At 50.6% G+C, this 24545-nt stretch overlaps 1 protein-coding gene across 1 annotated transcript in view; it reads left to right on the forward strand.

Moving 5' to 3' along the window:
• SNTG2 (syntrophin gamma 2) overlaps nt 1-24545 on the forward strand; it is a 339157-nt gene that overhangs the window by 290231 nt on the left and 24381 nt on the right. The window contains exon 24 of the mRNA XM_088026250.1: nt 4851-5051. Coding sequence (XP_087882376.1) covers nt 4851-5051 — 201 coding nt within the window. The remainder of the gene's footprint in view (nt 1-4850; nt 5052-24545) is intronic.

A 24545-nucleotide genomic window follows, 5' to 3' on the forward strand; every position in this document is an offset into this window, starting at 1 on the left:
CCTTTTTATCACCTTGTTTATATGGCTTTCCACATGTCAGAGGTGTGGTTTTGGTATTGGGATATCTCCGGAGGGTCGTCCTTTTGTGTGGATGTTCTTCGTTAATAAACCAGACAGCTGTTTCTGTTTTTATCCAGCATGTTTCCCAGGAAGACTGAGGGAAAGTCTTCGTCAGTACACTTGTTATGAAGCGATTATGAAACCATTAAATTAGCCAGGAGACCCGCTACAGCACGAGGTCAAACCTACAGGGTGCAAGTGGTAACAGTAAAGACAATTCTATAGCACTTAACAGTTTTAAAAAGGAGGTTGTATTCTGTAGGTCAAGTGATGTATTTGGAAGTCTTAAATAGTGATCTCACAAAATGATATCTCCTTTTGTGCACACCTTTAATTGTTGCGGAAGATCATCCTGCACACATACACTCAAAATCATCCATCAGCATTTAACTCATCTTTCAAAGAGTAAAGGAAGTGAATGATTATTCTAAGAACTGGTACGCAGGGCACAGTGTTTTAAAATGACCATTTCCAAGGACAGTCATCAGTATGTGGTCCAGGAATTAAGTTTCATAGTTGTAGTTTTGTTTTTCTGACTTTTTTCTCTCCAAAGATTACTTTTTCTGATTCTTAGATTACTGATTACTGATTCTTAGATTACTTCTTAGATTACTTCTTCTGATTCTTGTTGTTCTCTATTTCAACTCTCATTAGAAAATAGATGAGAAAATTACATCAGTCAGCTTTGGTTGCAGAAGAGACATAAACTGTGCACAGCTCCCGGAGAGCAGCTAATAAAGGTGCCGTCCAACAGTGAGGAGCATCCTGCAGGAAAGTAGATGGATTTTCCTCTCAATATAAGAATATTCCATTTAAAATTTTCAGTTTAAAATTTTCGGTTTAAAATTTTCAGTAAACTTAAGCTTACTCATATGTTTAGCAGAGGATCTAGATAGTAATGTCTGCTTTTGGGGAGTGCCTCCGGGAGCCTTGCTGAACACCCCATTTACTTCTGAGCCGATCCTCATTATCTTCCCCCACAGCTCAGAGCTCAGAAGCACAGGGGAAGTAACTCCCCGGAGCCTCACTGGAGGCTGGATTGGACCCAGGTTTGCTTGGCTTCCAGCTGATCTTATATCCTATTCTATTTCACTTGTTGGAAGCATCATGTTCAGGAATCTCTCTGAAGTCTTAAGAGTTTTCTAACCCACTCTCCATCACCGGCAAAGCAGTGGGTTTCTGTAGTTGGGATTCCCAGGGAAGGGGGTTCTCAGTAAATGTCCTGAAGTCCCTCTCATCAGAGGAGAGCTTGCAGGGAACAGCAGGGAAGACTTTGCAGTTGGCTCAGCTGCATTTCAGCAAAGGGCAGGGGGTCTCTAAGAGCTGGGGGGCCAGTCAGGAGAGGAACCCTGAGCCAACTGTGGGACCCAAAGTAAAAGTGAGCTGTCTCTCTCTTTGAGTAGGCTTTAGTTTTGCAAGTGGAAGCAGACCCAGAGACATGGGCCTCCTGCATGGCATGGAGGCCTGAAGGCAGGGGCACCATGTTCCTTGATGTCTGCATTCCCAGGGGAAGGCTCCAGGTCCCCAAGAAAGACAAACCTGGGCTGTGGACTTGGCAGCAGGCTCTTAACAGGGTTTGCATCTCAAAGGGATTTATAATTAGGTTTTTAATGCAGATGCTCTGTGGATAGGAGACTGGGAAGAGGTCTAGGGGAGCCCGAACTGTGTCAGAGCAAATCACTGACCTCACGTTGACTGAGTTATTATTTCAAAAGAGTGCTACTAGGAAACAACGGGAATGAGCCACACATGGAGCATAAGGTCAGTTACATCATATTAATAGCACATTATTTGTTGTGAGGCTGAACAGCTTGTGTTACAGAAAGTAAAGACATCTCTGAAATCCTTTCGTGTTCTCTCGTGGGATTTCTCAGGTTGTTCAAAAGCTATTTTTAGTTCCTCCTGTTTCTTACATACAGAGCTCAGCTCACTAGTTTGAGTAGTAGACACATTACTCCTTGAAATTCCTCAGAATTGCTCTAAATAAGTAATTCAAAAGAGTCAAATCGCTATGTGGGTGAAAATATTTAATGTGAGGTGGATCTTAGCTCACACTGACCGTCCCTGCTCAGCATTGCCTTAAAGACAACGTGCTTTTGTGCAAACCCATAATGACCTGGTGTGAGCCAAGGATGTGTGTGCCATGTGCAGCCTCCTCCTTATGTCTGCATTTGAAAGTTCAAAAACAGGCTCAGAGAGAAGTAAATGGCCGAGGTCAACAGCCAATATTTGGCAGAGGAAGGTTTCAGGTCTTGACGGATCTCAAGCCTATGAAACTACGGGCTCCCCAGTTATCCCAGTGACAGGAGAGAACGGGACTGGCCATCCCACTGACCTCCTCGCTGGACAGACGCTTCCTGAGGGGTCGTCTTTGGTCATCAGTCTTTGACGGTTACACTCAGTAGTTACAGACAGAATTTCTGTGAGGGTGCTTGCTATTCTTGGTTTACGACATGTCATTTTATTTACTGAATGGCTTCTGTTTCCCAGGCTGAAGTGAAGGACCCGGGGGGCTCCAAAATCCAGGTGTGGTCTGTGTTCCCAGGTTCATTTTGAATGAGGAATACAGACACAGTGCACAGGCCACCCACGCACACGCACACATGCACACCCATGAGGCAGGAGGTGTCTGGCCTTGTGGAGGAATTCATGCTGCTGGGCACCAGCCGCGGGCAGACAGCACAGAGGGCAGTCCTGCACAGACACAGACATCCATAGGCCAGCAGGAAGTCAGGGCCCAGAGCCCACGAGCCACCTGCGCATATCAGCCATCACTCTGACCTGCAGACTGGTGCCCAGAGAGCATAAGAAGCATGTGGCCAATGACCACGTTCATGTGCATTGGGGAATTAACTGAACATATGTGTGAATGGGGTGTGTCTGGCTTGGCTGGATGGCCCACCTGGATCAAAATATCTCAAAATCACAGTGAGAAGCCCCCATACTGGGCAGCTGGGGTCATTCCTGCCCCCACACTTGAGTGGCAGTAAACACGGTCCCGCAGGCCGCCCAGCATCCCTGGAAAGGATGTCTGCCCTCTGTCCCCTTTGCTGGACAATGTGGTGCTGGCCGAGCCCATGCAGAGGAACAGTGTGGGGCAGTGTGGGCACGTTGGGGCGTGCACTCCTGTGTGCGCGCATCCTCCAGTGTGTGTGTGCACCTGTGTGCATGTGCCCTCCAGTATGTGTGCACCTGTGTGTGTGTGCATGTCCTCCAGTGTGTGCATGCGTGTGTGCACCTGTGCACGTGTGCGTGTCCTCCAGTGTGTGTGCGCTTCCTCCAGTGTGTGTGCACGTGTGTGCGCGTGGGTGGGTCCTTCAGTGTGTGTGTGCACCTGTGTGCATGTGCACGTGTCCTCCAGTGTGTGCGCACGTGTGCACCTGTGCGAACATGTGTCCTCCAGTGTGTGCACTTGTTTACACGCATGCGCATGTCCTCCAGCGTGTGTGCGTGTCCTCCAGTGTGTGTGCACAAGTGTACACCTGTGTGCGTGCGCGTGTCCTCCAGCGTGTGTGCGCATGTGTGCACGCATGAACGTGTGCCCTCCAGGGAGCGTGTGTGTGCATCTGTGCATGCGCATGTCCTCCAGTGTGTGTGTGCGCGTGTGTGCACCTGTGTGCGTCCTCCACTGTGTGTGCGCATGTGTGTACCTGTGCACACGTGTCCCCTCCAGTGTGTATGTGCTCCTGTGCGTGCTCATGCGCGTGTCCTCCAGTGTGCATGTGCACATGTGTGCACCTGTGTGTGCAGGCGCGTGTCCTCCAGTGTGTGTGTGCACGAGTGTGCATCTGTGTGCACGCGCATGTCCTCCAGTGTGTGTGCGCATGTGCGCACCTGTGCGCATGCGCGTGTGTTCTCCAGCATGTGTGCGCGTGTGTGTGCACCTGTGCGCACACGTGTCCTGCAGCGTGTGTGCGAGTGTGCACCAGTGTGCACACATGTCCTCCAGTGTGTGTGCGCGCGCGTGTGTGTGTCCTCCAGTGTGTGTGCGCAAGTGTGCACCTGTACACGCGTGGAAAGCATATTGGAGGGGTGGCTGCGGGACAGCAGGCAGCCCACACAGGCAAGGAGAGCAGACACTGGCCAGGCACCGCCCCGCCACCCACAGCTCCACGCACCGGATCTCTGAGACCAGTGTGGGCTTGAGCCGCCCACAGCGTCTGCTGTGTCCGTAAGGGACTCAGGAAGGAAGTGCAGCCGCAGGGTCACTCTGCTCTGACCTTCACTCTTGAAGGTGTCTCTAGAGCGTTCATTCTATGCGGTCAGGACCACTGGGTTAACGTTTGTCAATCCTGAGTGAGGGTCCTGATCCTGCGGCCTCTGAAGTATTGTGAGCAGGGGGTCCTCTTCCTCGGGACAGAGTTAGGTGGTGGGGGGCGCTGCAGGGCCCTGGGAGCTCATGGTCACTTCTGGTAAGCGCCCATGTTGTCTTCATTGTTCACTGGTTTTATGCCGAACTGGAGCACGAAGGTCTCCTGACTTTATCTCTGTTTTTCAAGTGAAACATTGAAGAAGCAGCTGTGGTTACCAGAATTTTAAGTGAAAGGTGTTTTGGCTGTAATTTACTTAAAATTGTGTCTATTTGGGGCCAGTTTCCCCAACAGCCATGTCGGAGAACAACCTGTTCCTTAATGTGCCCCCAGGTGTGGCTGGCCGGGGTCACAGCAGGCCCCCGCGGGCTGGCAGCCAGGTCCCATTCTTGACGGTTCTGGGGCATCTGCAGTGTCAGGTCCCGGCCCTCAGTGGGGACCCCCATCCCCCGCTAACACGCTGCCTGCTCTGTTTTCCAGTTCTGGCTCGCTGAGGATTGCTGGCTGCATGCGGACCTCGGCCTGGGGCCTCGCAGCCTTGAGGACACGTGGCCCTACTGCTTCAGTGTCCTGGTCGGCCGTGGCCAGAGTCGCCTGTTCAGCGTGGAGCTGGGGAGTGAGCTGGCTGCGTGGGAGAGGTCTTTCCAAAGAGCTACTTCCATGGAAGTTCAGAGAACCGGGGTAAGCAACTCCCAGCTTTTGAGGGGAGACCTGTGTGGATGCCTGACCTTTCAATTCGGTGTTCAGACATTTGTTCCAGAAAGAAGTGAATCTTTTAAAGTTGAGCATGCTCCCCTGGGTCACCAGGTCCAAGCGAGTGTGTTTGGCTGGTGACGGGGTCACGATGGGGAGGAGCGAGGGGGTTTTGCATCTCTACATGTATGTGTGGGGAGGGCCACTTGGTTCCCTCCATGGGGCTCAAGGGACAGCACACCCATGTTCCTGTTTAGCCAGGCTCCGACAGACTGTTCTCTGCAGACAGCGCATGAATAATCCGCTGTGAAGAAACCTGGATAAGGTCACGTTATGGCATGCAGTGACCCTTCCTCTGCATCTTAGTGATCCAGAGGAGAATGTAGACTGCGCCTTGTCAGGACAGCAGATGAGTCACTCACACACTTGGATATGTGTCGATGGAAAGCGTCAGGAAGAAGGTATTTCAATCCTTATCATCATGAACAGCAGGATCCCCTTCATGGGGAGGCCACCCTATAAATCAGAGGCAAGAAATGCATCAGGGAGGGGACTTAGCCACCCAACAGCGCTGGGCTCATCCAGCCTCGCGTCTGTAACCCTAAGGCTGTGAGCTCAGCCACGGAAAACTGCCCCCTCCCTCAGACACGTGTGTTTGGAGTGGGAAGATCCCGGGTTACCATCTGGTCTCCTGGTTGGTGCACTGGCCGCCACAGGCCTGGGGGCTTCCCTGTGAGTGTTTAAGCATCACCGCCACCCGTGGGTCCACGTGATGAGGTCACACTCAGATGTTTCGTGGAGACCAAACGTCACAGTTTCTTCTGCGACCCTTCTCTTGAGTGGAGCAGGGCGTCCTGGATGGAATTCGGTTCTGAAGCTCACGGTAACCTGCTTGCTGCAGGCGGGTGTGGGAGGGTCCTCAGGCACCAAACACCAACTCCCTGATCTCGGGGACCTGCTTGGACTTGTAGCAGCTGTGAGCAGCTCAGACCCCCTGAACACAGCTGAAGTCTCAGAGCGCGAGCGACAGCCCTTGTTGGCCCAGGTGAAGTTTACGTTCTCACCTCAGGCGAGTATCTCTCTGCGGTGTCCACGGCTGTGCTGAAAGCAGGGGGCTGTTTGAGCCCCTGGGGGAGACACCCTCCAGGAGACACACCATGGTGTCCCGCAGTAGAGGGAGGCTGCAGGACCCGCTCATCCCACGCCCGTCATAAGGGAGGCTGCAGGACCCGCTCGTCCCACGCCCGTCGTAAGGGAGGCTGCAGGACCCGCTCGTCCCACGCCCGTCGTAAGGGAGGCTGCAGGACCCGCTCGTCCCATGCCCGTCGTAAGGGAGGCTGCAGGACCCGCTCGTCCCACGCCCGTCGTAAGGGAGGCTGCAGGACCCGCTCATCCCACGCCCGTCGTAACACAACGAGGGTCCCAACCATCCTGCGTGGATTCCATTCTCTCTTCTCCCTTCCTTGTGTCCAGAGCAAGGGGTCAGGGCTCGGGGCCACCGTGCTTTCATAGCCAGAAATCCCTCCAGAAGAAGTGGCTTCTCCCTTTGCAGAGTCCTTGGTACTTGGGGCAAGTAGGAAGGAGGGAGGCCAGGGGGCAGTCTGTAGAAGAGAGGATGTGAAGCCTGAATTAGGACATGGCGGGCATTGTGCCCGGCAAGCTCTGGGGGAAGCATTTTCAATTATCCAGGATCAAGACGAGGATCTCTTCGTGGGTAGAGGGGGCGAGGATGAGTGTGGTCCTGATGGTGACCATCCGGTGACGCGAATAACGGGCCGGCTTGTGCCACGGGTGCTCCTGGAGAGAGTGGGATCTCCTTGTGCAGGAGGGAAAGGTCACACAAGGCCTCCCAAATCTGAAAATCCTCATACCCACTTGAGCCTTTCCAAGACACGATCCCGTGGGGTTTCCTCGCACCCAGGTGCTGACGTCCAGTGCCGGAGCCTCGGTTTTCTGGACTCGGAGGTGGGAAGGAAGGAGGATATCCTTTGGAAAGTGGTGGATCAAGTCTTGGCCTGACCTGTTTCTGCCTCTGTGACATGGGCAAAATAGTTCTCCAAACACCTCTACTTAATCTGTAAATTAAGGATTAGAGTATACACACAAGAGCCGTTACGGAAACTATGATAATTTTAACGTGTGCTCTGTGCCAAGCTGTGTGCCGTTTGTGTGCACTGTTAATCTTTTAAAGTAAATCTAAGATGTGATACTGTTTTTTTTCCTTTCCTTTCACTGATGAGAAGACTCAGTTTGCAAGGACTGAGTGGCCCCTTCAAGGTCACCCAGAGATGAGCCACGTGACCAGTGACCAGCCCCACCCCGCCCCTGTGCCGAAGCGTGTTCTCCCCTGCAACACGCTGCCTCCAGCACAGAGGAGGAGGGCGTGTGCGAGAGGCAGCCCAGGGCAAGCGGGCTTCTCGACTGCTTAGCGCTGCCACCCCCGTCCTGCGTCTGCTTGATTCAGCAGCTTCTCTTCTCTGTACAGACTTTGATTTGACCCCAGCCCAAGGTCCCAGCTTTAAAGTTCGACAAGGTTTACCTGTTTATAATTTGGACGACACTGGTTTCCTTCTCTGTGTTCAGCAGGCTGCAGGCCTTATTCGTGCTTCTCCATAAGGATTTCTGAAAGAGAGGTCTGGATTTACACTCAGGGCATTTTTCTCCCCAGTAGTTTCTCAGTGCACCTTATCTGGGCTCAGTGTTGTAGAAGCTGGATGCTTGCCTCCTGCCTAGCTCTAGCTCAATGACATTTTTAAACTAATAATATTTTAAATCATACTTACATTACAAATCTCTTGTAGGCACCTGAAATCCAGGTGTCCTGCACATGCACGACTGAGTGGAGAACTTCCTTGGTTGGAGCGTCTGGGTGGCTCAGTCGGTTAAGCATCTAACTCTTGGTTTTGGCTCAGATCTTGATCTCAGGGATGTGAGACTGAGCCCCGAGTCGGGCTCCACGCTCAGCGGAGTCTGCTGGGGATTCTCTCTCCCTCTCCCGCTGCACCCCCTCGTGCTCATGCTCTCTCTCTTTCAAAAATAACAAAGAACTTCCCTGGTTGTGCCCGCTGTACCGCCCCCGGGCTCGGGTGCAAGGGCGGGTGTCGTGTTGTACATTCTTCAGATGGTTTTACACAGATGACAGCACCGTTTTTTCTTTCTTACTAAAAATGTATTCATCACGTGCGCATAATGCTTTGTAATGTGCAAAATGTTGTACATTTTATGCACATCGATTCATCTAATTTTTCTTTTACTTACCCTAGCAACATCCTCTTAGAATTTAAGAAAAATAGAAAATCTCTTTCCTCATCATGACATGCGGTACCAAGTCTCTGCATCCGGCCGGCTGCCTGTGGCCACAGTGGCAGGAATCCCCTGCCTTGCGCTACGACGCACTGGGGCTGTAACCTTCCCGATGACAGGGCTTCCCGCAGACGCACCAGCTCTTCCCATTGCTACCCCACCGAGCTTGGAGTTTTGGATGTTTGCTTAGAACGCCTCCCCTCCTGGTTGTGGATGCAGCGGCCTTCTGTTCGCCCTCCCTGGAGGAGGGCGCTTCTCCCCCAGCAGTGGGATGACCGTAGCGTCCCTCCTTGGGTCTGATTTTGCCAGATTACGTCATGAACCCAGTGGATTAACATGCTTGTCAGGGAATGCTGTCTGCTGACCAGTGTCCACTCTGGGGCCAGGGGTGCGGTTAACCTCTCTCCAGGGTAGAAGAGGGGTGGACACCTTAAGCTCAATTAGAGGAAGTGATTACCAGCCAGCGACAGGGGGTTGGTGGCTGGTTTATTTCAAGATGACTCAGCCATTCTCACTGGTGCCGTATAAGAAATGAAGTGACATCTATGTAGGCAGCCCCTGAGTCACCGGAGTGTGACCACGTCCGTGAAGGTTTACCTCAGTCATGACTCCCTGTGTTCCAGACATCGTGTCCTTCTAACAGGAGATCTTCCAATTCTAGCCGCGTTTAGGGGTCACTTATCCCATGCTGTCACCTGCAGGTGGGGCAAGTGTGAGCGCCACCCACCCAGTGTGCGCTGGGGACTGTCGCCATGTGGGGGGCCTCGCGAGGTTAGTTACTCCATACAGAATTCGCGCAGCTGGGAGGAAATGCACTTTGCAAGGACTTAAAGTCTCTCTTCCAGCCAAGCTGTCTTCAGACCTCAGGTGCACCCAGCCCGCGAAGCAGAGAGACTTCCCAAGTCAGGGTGAGTGAGAGCGTGTGGGTTTGGGGCTCCCTCATCCGTCCTGTGCGAAGCACCTGTGTCCAGAACTGAGTCAGAAAGAGAAGCCACAGAGAAAGAAGGCCAGGATGTTCTGACCCCAGAGCTATTTAAAATTAGGATGGACTGTTCTCAGGAGTAGTGAGTGCCCTGTCACCAGAGGCATCCAAACAGAGTCTTGCTTCTCAGAGACTTTGCAGAGAGGAAAATGCTGCCTGCAGGCTGGACTATACAATCTCTAATATGAGAGCAGATTGCCTAGGATATTGGCAACCAAGCGTGTCCATAAAACATTACAAGCACAAGGAAATGTGTTGAGAAACGTGACCCACCTGAGTGGGCTGGCGAAGCAGGGAGCCGAACTTACGGAATGGCTCGCATATTTACTTATGAAGTCAGCAAGCTCCTCGTTTAAGGGTTTTGAAATGGAAACAGGCATACAGAGCACGGGTCTGCCGTTCGGACAAGAGCCACGTGCCGTGGGAAGGAAGCACTTACGGAGGAGAGGGCTGCAGCCGCTGCTCCTGTCAGCACCACCTCCTGGGGGGGGTGTCACGCTGCCTGATGGTGTCCGTGGCCCCCTCCCGCGCCGTCCTGTCCATGGTGGGCATCTGCCCGCGGGCCCCGCGCCCGCCCACGCTGGAGGGAGCCCCTCTGAGCAGGCATTTGCGCACATGCCCTGCCACAAGGCCTTTGTCCGTGGGCTTTGCTCCCCTCCACATATGTGCAGGCTGGTTCCTGATACCTCTGCACGCACTGACCTAGCAAACCAGGAGCCAGATCAGAGCTGCTGACGTGAGGGGGCGTGCAGGGTTTTCCAGGATCAGGGCTGAGACCAGAGCCAGCAGCCTACAGGAGCCAGATCAGAGCTGCTGACATGAGGGGGCGTGCAGGGTTTTCCAGGATCAGGGCTGAGACCGGAGCCAGCAGCCTACAGGAGCCAGATCAGAGCTGCTGACGTGAGGGGGCGTGCAGGGTTTTCCAGGATCAGGGCTGAGACCGGAGTGAGCAGCTCCTACAGCTTGGTCCCAGCATTTCTCCATTGACCGCATGGCCTCTCTCGCACACTTTCATAGTAATGGCCCCTACGGCCCCGTTCAGACGGGTGATTCAGGGCAGTCTTGTAATTTGGCCTGCGTTTCAGAGGTCATTATTATGTGTGATGATTTTTATGATGAGAAACAAGAAATCAGGAAGCGTGTGCTCTTGGCCTCTGCCTGGGTGTCGCTCAGGACACACGTGTGAAGTTGATTCTTATGGCGGTTAGCAGCCGGGGCTCAGCTGGGGCCTGCATGCCACCCCAGGAGCTGCATGAGCGGGCACTCAAGAGGGCAAGCCTGTGCATGTTCATGAATTTTTCTGGATTTACACTGTTAACCAGAATTTTTTTCTGTCACGTGACCCAGAACCATTTTGGCTTCATTTTCCTCTCTGCACAGATAAAAAGCATTTGGACAATCATAAACATTTCAGTTTTTTGGAGGTGGGAGTGAATTGCTGCAGATATTTTCTGGAACACTTCAAATCACAGCAAAGACAGAACTAAGAGGGCGGTAATGGGTCCAGGACTCTAGTTTTCCAGCAAAATACTGGGAGCTTGTGGGTCCCGTAGTCACAGCCTTCAGCCGAGAGCACCCACGCCCATTTACACCCAACGAGCTGCTCTCCCTGTGCTCCCTGCAGCCCCCTTGGCGGGCCAACGGTGGAGACTGGCCTCTGCCAGCAGGAGGTGAGGTCCCAGAGCCCCTGGGGTTGGCGCAGGGTCCAGCAGTCCTGAGGCCTGGAGGCGGCCCTGAAAGTCAGTATTTTGGTCCCAGGTCCCTGAGTCAGTCCCCAGCATTTCCTTTCTCATTTCCTCATCCACGCACACTACACTGTGCTGTGGTCGGCTTGGTATTTTAACCCCCGTCTTCTCAGTAAGCTGAGGCTCGAGAGCACGGCCAGTGACGGGGACAGGTGAACTGGGTGTGCGGCCAGAAGGGTGATCTGTTCAGGAAGACCAGGTGCGCAGCACCTAGCTCATTTGCCCTCAAAAGCACTCCAGAGAGCATGAGAGCAGGTGCTCCCAACTGTCCACTTCCTCCCCTGGAGCCAACATAGTTCTTACAAATGAACACGTGAAAGGTAAGATCATGACTCTCAAGAAAACGTAAAATGAACATGTGTTCAAAGATTTTATTTAATTTAACTCCTTCATTAATGAGGGAAGTCAGAGGTGGTTTGAGCAGTCCAAAGAACCCTTGAGAAGAAAGTCCCCAAGCGTAGGCACTGCAACCAGGATGCTGCTGGATGCCATTGCTGGGTAGACAGAACACGCACTCCATGACCTCCAGCAGCCTCATGAACCGACCTTGGAGCTTGTCTGTGCCACCAGACGGCAGTTCCATCTCTAGCAGACAAAGATAACCAAGTTAACTTCCGCCTCTGTGGAGCTGAGCATGGACCAGTCCATGGAAAACTGGGTCAGGGCTGCCCCTGCGGACTTGGTCACCACCACAGAGGACCTTGAGCTTCAGAAAAGGTCTCTGATCATGTCTCCTTTTTGCTCCTAAAGAATCTCCAAAGACCGTTGCTGCACACACACCCTTGTTCTCCTGTCTGTCCTGAGGGGAGATGTTAGGAGAGGCCGGAGCAGTGACTGATCTGGGAGCCAGCGTGGGGTTCTCTGCAGTCCTAACTCCTGGAGCACTGAGCCACCACCAAAGCCAGAGGACTAACCTCTTCTGATAAACCCGAAACAACAGACAGTCTAAACCAAAGTAAGGCAAAGAAATAAATCAGAGTAAAAAATCAATGAACTAGAAAACCCAAGAAAAACAGAGAAAATCAGTGAACTAAAATTAGATTCTATAAAATAAAAATGAATGAGGGCGCCTGGGTGGCTCAGTCGGTTGAGCGACTGCCTTCGGCTCAGGTCATGATCCTGGAGTCCCAGGATCGAGTCCCGCATCGGGCTCCCTGCTCAGCGGGGAGTCTGCTTCTCCCTCTGACCCTCTTCCCTCTCGTGCTCTCTATCTCTCATTCTCTCTCTCTCTCTCAAATAAATAAATAAAATCTTTAATAAAAAAAATAAATAAATAAAATAAAAATGAATGAAAGTCTTGTCTGACTGACGAGAGAGACACAACTTACAGCATTAAGAACAAGGTAATATCACTACCAATTACACAGATATTTAGGAAGACAATAAGGGAACATTTTATACACAACTTCTAAAAACTGGCACTAAATCTGACAACTCAGACGAGGTGGACAAACGCCTTGTGAGACACCAACCACCAGAGCTCCCTCAAGGGGAGATAAGTAACCCAAAGAGACTATGGGGTTTAAGAACTGAATTTTTGTTTAAATCCCTTCCCATGAAGGAAAGTCCAGTCCCAAATACAGTCATTGGTGAATTGTACTAAACATTAAAAAAATAACTCCACACAAACTAACCCAGAAAACTGGAAGTGGGGGGCAATGTTTTCAGGCATCTACAAGGCCAACGTTCCCCAATACCAGTATTAGACAAGGACACGGGAAGACAAAAATGCATTTACAGACCATTGTCCTTTATATTTATGTACATAAATATTCTAAACACAATTTTACTTGATAAAATCCAATAACTTCTATAAGAGGAAGAATATATCAAGTTAAGTAAAAATTATCCTAGGAAAATACAGTTGGTCTTATAATCAATCAATTTAATCTATCAGGCTAACAATTTAAAAGAGAGAAGTCATGTCATCATTTCAATAGACCCAGGAAAATATGTGACAAAATCCAGCATCATACCAGCAAATTAGGTATGGAAGAAATTTTCCCTAACCTGATAAAAAGGCATTCATCATTTACAAAATTGCCCACAGGTAACATCCGACTTAATAGCAAGAGACTGAACACTTTTCCCCCAAGACTGAGCATAAGGCAAAGATGTGCCCTCTCATCACTTTGGCTAACACTTGACTGAAGGCTCTAGCCAGGGCCACCAGCGAAGAAGAAGTAATAAGAGACGTCCAGATTGGAAAGGAAAAAATAAAACCACCTTTATCCACAGATTTCATGATGTTCTCAATAGAAAGTCAGATGGAATCTGCAAGAAAAGTGAGTTCAGCTATAGGAAAAGGTTGCAAGATACAAGATCAATATAGAAAACTCAATTCTATTTCCTGATACAAGGAACAATTAAAAATAATATCTATAACGGCATCAAAAACATGAGATAATTTGGATAAACCTGAAAAGATGCAAAAGACTTGTAACAGAAAACTACAAAACACTGCTTGATGGAGAGTAAAGGAAAGCTGGGTAGGTGGAGAGCCGGACTTTGTTCATGGGCCTGAAGACATAATAATGTCAGTGTCCACTGTCATTGATCGCTACATCAGATGCCGGTAACATCCCAGCAGTTTCTATGTGGAAATGGACAAGATGATTCTCAAATTCATACTAGAAATGCAAAGGACTCAGTATCTCTTAAATAACTTCAGAAAAGAACAAAATTGAATGACCGACACCACCTGATTTCAAAAATAATGGAAAATCTGGAGTAGTCATGACCGTGTGATGTTGGCATAAAGAGGGACAAGGAGGTTTTAAGGGGCAGAATCCAGAAGTAGATCTACACATACATAGACAATGTTGTTTGACAGATATGGATGATAATTCAGTGGGGAATGAATAGTCTCTAGAATAAGTCATGCTGGAATAATGGGATATTTATGCCAAAAGGGCTTCATACCTCACACCATCTATAAATGTTGACTCAAAATGGGTCATACATAGAAGTATAAATGCAAAACTATAAAAATTCAAGAAGAAAATATTAGGTAAAATTTTTGTGACCTTTAGAGATGCAAACATTTCTCAGATACAAAAACCAAACCACAATCTATATAAAAAGAAACTTAAGAAGGCAATTTGGACACTTCATCCAAATAAAAAACCTCTTATTTGAAAGACAACTGTTAAGAAACATGAAAACGATGCCAAAGTGTGGGAGGAAATATTGACAAGGCATAGATCTCATAAAGGGCCTGTATCTGTAATGTGTAAAGAGATCTCACAGCTCAGTAAGAAAAACAACCAAACCAACACAGAAATTGGGCAAAATTTTTTAATAAACTCTTCATGAGAGAAGGTATATAGACAGGAAATAACCACATGATAATACCCTCAGAATCAGTAGGGAAGTGCAAATTGAAACGGTGAACTACCACAGCACGCCTGTTAGCACAACGAAAATTTCAAAGACCGATGGTAGGTACTGCATGTAGGTGAGAACGTGGAGGAATGGGCACTGTGGCACACCGTTGGCACGAGCGGTCTGGCAAGTCCTTGCATCGAAAAGCACACCCGCCATAACACGCAACCATTCCACTCCTCACCTTGTTGTGCACCAGAGCCTTCGTAGCCGCTAATAGCCAAATCCTAAAACAACCCAATTGTCCGTCAGCGTGGGACTGATGAGTTATTTGGTATGTCAGCACAGTGGGGTGCCCTCCATCAGGGAGAAGAATGAGCAGCGTGGAAGACACTCAACGTGACGGTCTGAGAGTACATTCTGTGTGATTCATGCAGCAGACGTTTTAATTCTGATGAGGTCCGATTTATGGATTTCTTCTTTTATGGCTGTGTTCTTGGTGTCAATGCTAAGATCTTGAGAGTTTGTTCCAGATCAGGAAGGTTCTGTCCTGTGTTGTCTTCTGAAAGCCCGTGCAGGAGTGCCAGCCGGTTGGAAGGTGGGTCCGCCCCGTCTGTGAACCCCGTGCACACTGAGCTCCACGGTGAGCAAGCCTGCACCGGGAAATAAGGAAAGGAAGGGCTGCTGATGTTCCCGTCTGCAGTGGCAGTGAAGTAGGGAAGGGCAAGGCCGGGGCTGTCCTCAGAGAAGGAAGTGCAGAGCAGATCGGGCTGGACATTGTCTGGCCCCCCCATACAACCATCCAGTCAGAAACAGGGTGAAATGGTTTCCAATCAGTAACACTCCCTCTGACACTTTGTGACATGAATTTGATTTACAGATGACATTATTAAAAATCCATGAGGATTTTACTTATTGAATGTCATTAATCACATTTTTTATTATTATGTTATGTTAGTCACCATACATTACATCATTAGTTTTTGATGCAGTGTTCCATGATTCACTGTTTGTGCATAACACCCAGTGCTCCACGCAGAACGTGCCCTCTTTAATACCCATCACCAGGCTAACCCATCCCCCCACCCCCCTCCCCTCTAGAACCCTCAGTTTGTTTTTCAGAGTCCATCGTCTCTCATGGTTCGTCTCCCCCTCCGATTTCCCCCCCCTTCATTCTTCCCCAATCAGCACATTTTTGAGAAAACCTAGAGATATCCTTTTTAGTTCCAGCCAAATCTGGAATTACTTTCAGGTGTGTAAATTTCAAAACATCACCTGCCCTTTACCCACTTAACCTCATCTTGGGGCAACTGGGCACCATAATCAGGCATTCTGCCTTCCTTACCACAGGATCACTCTGGGGCCCCACATGACCCCCAACCCCAGGGCCCCCATTTGATCTCGTTTTAGATGTTCTCATTTGTCACCTCCAAGAGCATCACTCCTCTCTTGTGGTTGCTTCCTCTTCTTCCTGGTTGGAGGCCCAGAAAACAAGGCCAGATGAGTAAGGATGTCCTCAAACAAGAGCAAACAACACCAAATAAGGATTTAAGAACCTTTCCATAGATGCGACCTACACACGGGCTGCTGTCGTTCCGAAGCCTATTTGTTTCTCTCAGTTTCTGGCTGTGGTTGCGTTGTTCCTGTCACCAGGTGAGGCTCTTCTGTTCGCTCCATCTGTGGAGTGTCCCCCACACGCCGCATGCTCTCCCGGATGTCCTCAGCTGGGGGACTGAGACGCAGGAAGGTGCTCTCCCCCGTCCCCCGGCCGGTTCAAACATCCCTCCCACCTGCCTGGTAGCTGCAATGCAGGGTTTCAGAGGTGCTGTTTGCTGGGCATCCCAGGGAACGTGACATTACGAAGGTGTTCTCGCTAGCCCTAAGTGGTGTGTGTGCACCCACACGAGAGAGATGTGCTGCCTTCTTAATATTTTTTGGATTTGTAGGAGACTGAGAAGTAACCTTGAATAAGTCATGTAACTTTCTTAATTATTGGTTTCCTTCTTCCTAACATGTTTACCATTTTCTCTTGGAATGGTGTTACAAAATCTAATTAATTGATGTTTGTAAAGCACTTGACATTGAAATATGCACAACAAAATTTCCTTAAGTGCTTAAATTAATCTTCCAGATACATTTTTAAGAAATCCCAAGCTTGAGTTATTAAAAACAAAACATTAACATCAGTGAGAGTTTTGGAACACCGTGTGGAATACTACAAATATGGCTTTATCATTTCTCCCGGATAAAGTAAACCCAGAGGACCTAAGAGACAGTCAAGTGAAATATTAAATAGCACCTGGATTAGAATAGATTTATGGGGTCATTAAAAGATAATTATTGGTTCATCACCAGAAGCACCAGTTTAACTAAACAATTAAGTTTCAGATTGTTTTCATTACGCCCAGAAAGCTTATTGCAATTCCAATTCACCTGGTGGTTTTGCAGCCAGATTTCAGTGAAAACCGTCAATTACTCTTTAAATGTTTTACTTTCCTTAAATGTACAACATTCCCACAAATGACCCGGAGGGGCCTGGCCTCTGGTGGAAAGCCCTCTCTTCCTCCTGTCGAGCGTCTTTCCACCTCTCCTTACAAGAAGCCCCAGGGTGGTCACATGGGACTCCTGCCACTTTCAAGCCTCATCTGAATTCATGTTAAAATTGAGTTTTTCCTTTAAACTGTCATTCATTTGGTTAAGTCTTTGTACTAGACTCACAAATGACCTCACAATTGAACTTGATACATTCATGTACAAACTTTCTAGAAAGATCTAACTGATCATTACTCTAACATTTCGTTTGTCTTAGGCTTATTGCTGTTACACAAACTCTGCAAGTGTGATGCTTATCGTTTTGTGTCTTGAAATCCAGATATGCGCGAGTAACTGCTCTGAGCTCCTGGGGTGTGCACGGACATGCAGATGCCCATGTGGGCTGCAAGGAAGGGGTGGAGCCTGACCTCCAGTGTCTGTGAGCACTTTCTGCCCAGCCGTGCTCGCCCCTAACCGAGGGTCACGTCCCTGAGCCTGGCAGATGCTGACACGTCCTGGGCCGGTGAGTGCACCAGAGCGCCCAGCCAGCGCCACCTCCCAGTCGGGCAGAGTAACTTGGCAGATGCCAGCGTCCATCTACACTGATGGCCACTCGGAGTTCACGGCTTGAGCTGCCATGGGAGCGTCCCGGGGTACCGCTCCTGAGAAACGGTTTGGGAAAGGCAGGTGTGAAATGGAGCAGAACCCGTCTGTTCAAGGATGAGGTTGAGAAAACAGTTTACTTTCAGCCGATGCTGGGAGAGGAGAAGGTAGTGAATTTGCTGAAAGTCACAGAAACATTGGATGCGAAGTGTCCAGTCAAATGCAGCGAAACACCTGGAGTGTCCGCATCAGCTCCGTGCTGCTGCAGAGATGGAGCCTTTCAGCTTTAGCGGGGTGACCAGCCCACGGCCCCGCGGGGGTCTCTCGGGGCGAAGACCCATCTGCTGACACAGCAAGTCTCTCTGGAGGCCCAGGGATATCTGCCTCCAGTGCAGGGACCAGCATGTGCCGGGACCCCGTCCTCAGAGCCCGCCGCTCCCCGACTTCAGAGCTGGCCTCCCCCTCTGGTGCCCTTCCTCCGAGGCACGGAGCTCAGACCAGGCGGGAAGAAGCCCTCCACTTCCAGGACTCCCGCAGCTTGATGAGGGCGATCCAGGATCATCTTGCCTAGCTGGGTCCTTCCTTCATCCCATCTACAACGTCCCTTCTGCCACCTAAGGAAGCTTGTTCACCGGTGCTGGGGGCCGTCACCCCACCCGCCACAGTGTCCGTCCCATGTCAGTGTGTCAGCACTGTCCTCATATCAGTGTGCGTGTCTGTGTTTGACGGCAGCCGGCCCGTGTGTGTGTGTGTCATACACGTGGCCGCACGCGGACAGTGAGGGTCTGGGGAATGGGAGCAGGGACACGGGGGATGCGCCTGCTGCATGTCTCAGGATATGGGGACAAGGAGAGGTGGCACCCGGGTAAGCGTGCTGACGCTGGCCACGGCCTCCAGTACCTCAGCAGGAGACAACCCGAAACAGCCGGCGAGCCCCCAGGGCTGCAGGTAACCAGAGCTCAGTGAGGGTGCCGAGCGGGGAGACGGTGTAGGCGGCCACAGAATCCTCTTAACAAGGATGGACCGGGTCTGGTGGCACCTCATCTCTATGTTGTTTAAAAATAAGTTCTTTTTTCAATTGCTTTTTAGTCTTTTTCCTGAAATTTACGAATTTTTATTAAATATTTTAAAATATTTTATACCTTTTTTGTAAAAGATGATGAAAACCTATATTTTAATGGAACATACTTCCCTTTGGGGCAGAATGCTTGTTTGTGAGTAATAATAATAGTAAGAATGACAACAGGAGGCACAGTCTCAGACGTGGGAGGCTGCATCCTGTGCTGGGAAGACGGTGAATTTCCCTTACCATCGGGAGGGCCAGTGTTGGAATCCATCCCTTGACTGGCCATGACCTTGGGGCATTGGCCCAGAATCTCTGAGGCCCAATGTTCCCACCTGAGAAGGAAAGATGAAACCAGCCGATTCCCAGTGCTCTTCTCCGGGTGGAGTCACAGGTGTCCCTGGTCCATGCCAGGCACCCTGCTGATCACCGTAGCATGTGTGCAGGGACGTGTGTGAGGCGGTCGCTGTGTGCATCACAGGGGCTCAGAATCCCCATACACCTGTTCTGCTGGGCCCCGTGGCTGCCAGGAAGGGTACGGCGTGTTCCTGGGTCCCAGTGTCCTGCCTGGTCACACCTCAAAATGGAGTGCTGGAAACGGTGACCCAGGGCCCAGGGGGCCCAGCTGGGGAGCGCTGGCAGAACAGGCAGCCTCTGGAGAGAGAGGGGAAGTTACCAGGCCTGCCTGTCATCAGGCACACTCCCACCCACTGCAGGACTGTTCCTGCTCTCCCTCAGACCTGTGGTACGGGAATGGGCCTTTGTGGCTCAGCGTGTGGCGACTATTCTCTAAAGAAAAACTTTTCCCAAACTCTAAAAATCTGACATATCAATTTCTGGTCTGTTTGGGACTACCCATTCCCAAATGACCAGAAATACATTAAGTATTAAAAATAGATGTGTTTATCAATGGATACCAAACTCATCTGTTGGACTACAGGAAATGTTGACCTTCCCATAGACCTTTTTCCAGACATGAGAAGGGAGCATGTCATTCTCTTTTCCAGAGAGAACATATACAAACACAGACAGATGGTTTCCCAGGAACCTCTGAGGTATGTGCAGATGTAACAAACACATTTCCGCTAGTTACTGGCGTGGCGTCATTACTATGTACTGGTGTGACATCGTTGCTACGGGTGCAGGTGTAGCATCATTACCATGGGTGTGGGTGTAGGACCGTTGCTACGGGTGCAGGTGTAGCATCATTGCTGTATGTACTGGTGTAGGATCATTACTATGGGTACCAGTGTGGCATCGTTACTACAGGTACCGGTGTGGCCTCATTGCTACAGGTATCAGGGTGGCATCATTACTATAGTTTCAGGTGCAGCATCGTTACTGCAGGTACTGGTGTGGTATCATTACTATGGGTACCAGTGTGGCATCGTTACTACAGGTACCGGTGTGGCCTCATTGCTACAGGTATCAGGGTGGCATCATTACTATAGTTTCAGGTGCAGCATCGTTACTGCAGGTACTGGTGTGGTATCATTACTATGGGTACCAGTGTGGCATCGTTACTACAGGTACCGGTGTGGCCTCATTGCTACAGGTATCAGGGTGGCATCATTACTATAGTTTCAGGTGCAGCATCGTTACTGCAGGTACTGGTGTGGTATCATTACTATGGGTACCAGTGTGGCATCGTTACTACAGGTACCGGTGTGGCCTCATTGCTACAGGTATCAGGGTGGCATCATTACTATAGTTTCAGGTGCAGCATCGTTACTGCAGGTACTGGTGTGGTATCATTACTATGGGTACCAGTGTGGCATCGTTACTACAGGTACCGGTGTGGCCTCATTGCTACAGGTATCAGGGTGGCATCATTACTATAGTTTCAGGTGCAGCATCGTTACTGCAGGTACTGGTGTGGTATCATTACTATGAGTATCAGTGTGGCATCATTACTACAGGTACAGGTGTGGTATCATTACTGTGGGTACCAGCGTGGCATTGTTACAAGTTTCAGGTGCGGCATTGTTACTATGGGTACAGGTATAGCATTACTGTGGGTACTGGTGTGGCATCGTTACTGCGGGTACTGCTGTAGCATCATTACTACATGCACCACAACCTGTGTGTTTACCTCAGTTATGATTTATCAGCTTCCTCACTGTTTCAGTCAGGACCATTGCCAATCTGAGTAAATACTGCTGGTGGTTTCTGAATCAGAAATGCACGCAGCGTATTTAGAATGCCAAGCTTCGAGCTGGACTACATGAACACCCCCCAGTTCCACCCAAGAAGCTGGCTTCTGTGTCTGCAAACTCTGGTCCAGCATGACTCAGCATAAGCCTCCCGCCCTCAGCACATCACTCACCGGGACATCCCCCAGCAGTCTGTGCTCCAAAGTGCACTTCCCATTACTGACACGGGGGACAAAGTCAAAACAGATGCCGGCATGTCCTGGTGTTAGTGGTTTTTTTGTTTATTGAAGTAAATTGAGCTCCCTTTACTCATTCATACAGGTGCCCTTTACTACAAAGAGACTGCACATCTACTTTCCAAATTAAGCTTAGAATATAATCGAGAGGCACAAAATACTGATGTGAAGATGCAAGTGGCCACAGGGGCTGGTAGCTAAGCTACAAGGAGCTCCGGGTCTCAAACTCAGAACCTCTGAGTGTGGCCCATGAGCACTGCTGCAGAGAAGGAGGCAGAATGGTGGGCCTCGCGGGATGCCAGCCGAGTGTCCTGGAAGGCTCTTGCGACCCCTGCCTGAGCCACCACACCTGCTCATCCCTGGGGGAGGGCAGACCTGCCGCACTGATCCCCGCATCCAGGGTCTTCCAGCTCCGAGAGCAGGCTGGGGTCAGGGTTCTCACCAGCCTGCATGGCTGGCCCTGCATGGCCCAGACCCTGCCCAGTGTGCCCACTCTACATGCATTATCCCGTCACTGGCTGTTTGAACACAGAGAGCTGAGACACACACGGCCAGACCATCGGAGCTATGCTCTCCGTGGAAATTGTGTTTTAAAACTCTGAACCAAGTCGTTCCCATGGTAAATGTTTGCAAGTCTCCAGAGTGAATCGCCAACATAATGTGATTGTGAGGAGTGCTACTTAGCATTTTCTTGGTACAAATGAGCTTTTCTGAATATTTTGCAGAAAGATGCCAGTGTACATATTGGACTAGGACCTGGCACTTCAGTTCTCTAAAATCCCTTACAGCTTAATTTAATTAAGTGGAGCTCAGAACTATGCCTTCTCATTTCTGTTTCTGCCCCTGGATTTGTTACAGGGCTTCAAGCAGCCCTTCCCAGAGCATTCCCAGTGAGGGAAGAGCCACACCAGCTTTACGGACCTTGGGCATTTTGACATTTGCTCTTCCAGGTTGGTGCCCCCCTTGTGCCGACGGAGGGCAGTAGAGGTTGTGACCAGGAATGCACCCCAGCATCTGGCGTCCATGCATCTTTGGAGAGTTAACACTCAGGGACAGTGAGCTCCTGCCCCGGTTTCTCACTGCGACCCCAGTCTCCCACACACGGCACCATGGGCCAGACATCTTCCAGAAAACCTGCAACAGGACCCAAAAGTAGGACACGTGCTCATCAATTTACTTCTGGCCAAAGACTCCAAACCAGTGTCTTTCTGAGTTTATGTGTGGATCCCAAAAAAAGAATGTTAAATATTTTTGAGTAAGGCAGTGCTAAACTAGGTTTATCTTTCAAAATTTCACTTAAAAGTATTTTATGAACAAGTAGAAAATGCAAGCCTTGTCCACAAAATCAATTCTAAAAACTGTATCCATATTGTGACATACGTGTTTGTGACTAAAGTGTTCTGTTTTATTTGTAAGTCATGTGGATCAAACACCTCCTGGACATTTGCCGTGTGCTCGTTAAGCTTCTCCGAGGAAGAGTTTTCCCCACACGGCCTCTCTGTTCCTTGCTCCCAGAAGGAGCAGCGTGTGGATGTCGCATCCCCAGCAGCCTCTGCCCTCTCTCAGGGCAAGGGGCCTGTGGACTTAGGTGGTAGGTGACCTGATGAGTCCAGCATGCTTGGGGCTGATCGCAGCGGCCTCTCCTCCCACAGGTTTGGGTAGCGCATGGGAGACGCACCTGCTCGCCTGACCCTGGGCGCAGCCATCTTCCCGGGGACGAGAGTCCCGGTCTCTCCAAGGATTGCTTTAAGGACAGGCCTGGGACTTGTGCTCAACATGTCACGTGTGCTGGAGGTCTAGTCACCGTTCAAAACATACATGGAGGAGAACAGAGAGGTTTCCACAGGATTCGGTCATCTCCCAGCTGATACTGATGCTGCGCAGCACGTTGCTCCACGGGGCTCTCCCTGGGGATCTGCCCAGAGTGCGCTGGATGAGGGAGTCGGGTGAACAGTGCCGTTTACGGGGAGGCCAGGAGAGCGCACAGTCGGGGAGAGGAAGAGGAGAGCACCTGAACTCACCACATGCTCGCCATGGCACAGGATCACAGGTCCTGAACGCCAGGTTACTGTCCTCAGTGACGAACACTGGAAGGAGTTACAGATCGTGGACTTTTTTAAACAATTGAATTTGATCAGAGCAAAGCCGCCATGGCACACAGCACCAGCAATGTGCGCCTCCCCGCCCGCTCCCACCTCCCGTTGCGGACCAGATGGAGTGTCGGTAAACACGTCGGCCACATCTCCTGGCACTCTGGACACTGGCCTTTTATTCACGAGATGCTCACCCTTCCCGTGTGTTCCCACGATGCCGCATGCTGTGCGGTGGCAGACAGAGCAGCCAGGTTGGGTGGCCACTAAGCAGAGAAGGCTCCTGAGGGGATGGAAATTGCACCATCCTTACAGAGCGCTAAAACGTGTCATCTGCGGCCCAAGTCGTGGAGAGCAGAGCCACACACAGCCCGCTGTCCCCACCCCAGCGCCGTGGCTTGTGTGCTTATACCTTGGCCACCACTGCCCACCACAGCGCACTCCTCCATCCCAGTGGTGGGGCGCCTGGGCCTGACTTCTCCACCTGCAGCCACGGGACCTTGGGGAAGCTTCCAAAAATGCATTTGCCTCAGTTTCCCTCTTCTGTAAAACAGAGAGCTGGTTCCCAAAAATTGTTTGAGGGTGTCGAGTGGCACACGGTGCAGGGCAGGTGATGGCTGTCACTGCTCACTCAGGTGCGTGTCAGGCCACGCTGTGGTCACGGGTCGCCAGTCCCATGGAGGACACGGCTCTGCATCTCCACAGGACCGGGAGTCCCGGCCCGAGTCCCGCTGTCACCTGCCGACCAGGCCCCTCCTGCGGGCCTCTCCCCTCGTCCCGAGGGCGCCATCCGTCTGCCCCTGCAGTCAGAAGTGCCTCCTCCCGCGGGACTCCTGCACCTGCAGACACCTCCTCTCAGCCTCACACGGCGCTCGCTTCTCATAGTGCTAAGGAACAGAATCCCTTCCTCAGCTTTCTCATTCGCTCTCCCCTTCGCTTACGCCCTGGCTGTGCGCTCTCTAGAATATCTCACAGGCTAATTTCCATGCCTTTGTTTAATGGTACCGGAGTGTGGATTTTTTAACACACTTGAAAATGAACTTGAATGTGCTATTTGACACCGTATTTATTACAGCCTAATTTAGTTCAGCCTACTGTCCTGTGAGGAGCTGTTTGGTCTTTATTAGCTTGATTTTTCCGTGGCTGCGGCACATTGGGCTTGTGGCCGTGGTGTTTACAGGTGGAGTGAAAGGCATTAGGCCCCGGTCGTGCCATCCTAGTGTCACACACACCCTGCGGTTTCGGGCATGCTCACAAATGGGGCCACAAGCTCCGTGGTCCAAGGCAGCTCAGACGCACAGCTGTGCTGTCCACGTCAATGCCTGCCTCGATTTCCCTCTAAAGATTGTTTCTCAAGCAGCATGGCCTCCCAGCCAGGGTGACCAGGTGCACGTAGACTCATCCCCCACATGTGCCCAGCACCCCACACAGGCTTGCTGGGAACACAACCG

This window comes from Eumetopias jubatus, unplaced genomic scaffold (assembly GCF_037043125.1).
Source record: "Eumetopias jubatus isolate StellerSeaLion01/CBP00866 unplaced genomic scaffold, mEumJub1_p1.0 scaffold_9, whole genome shotgun sequence".
Lineage (NCBI taxonomy): Eukaryota > Metazoa > Chordata > Mammalia > Carnivora > Otariidae > Eumetopias > Eumetopias jubatus.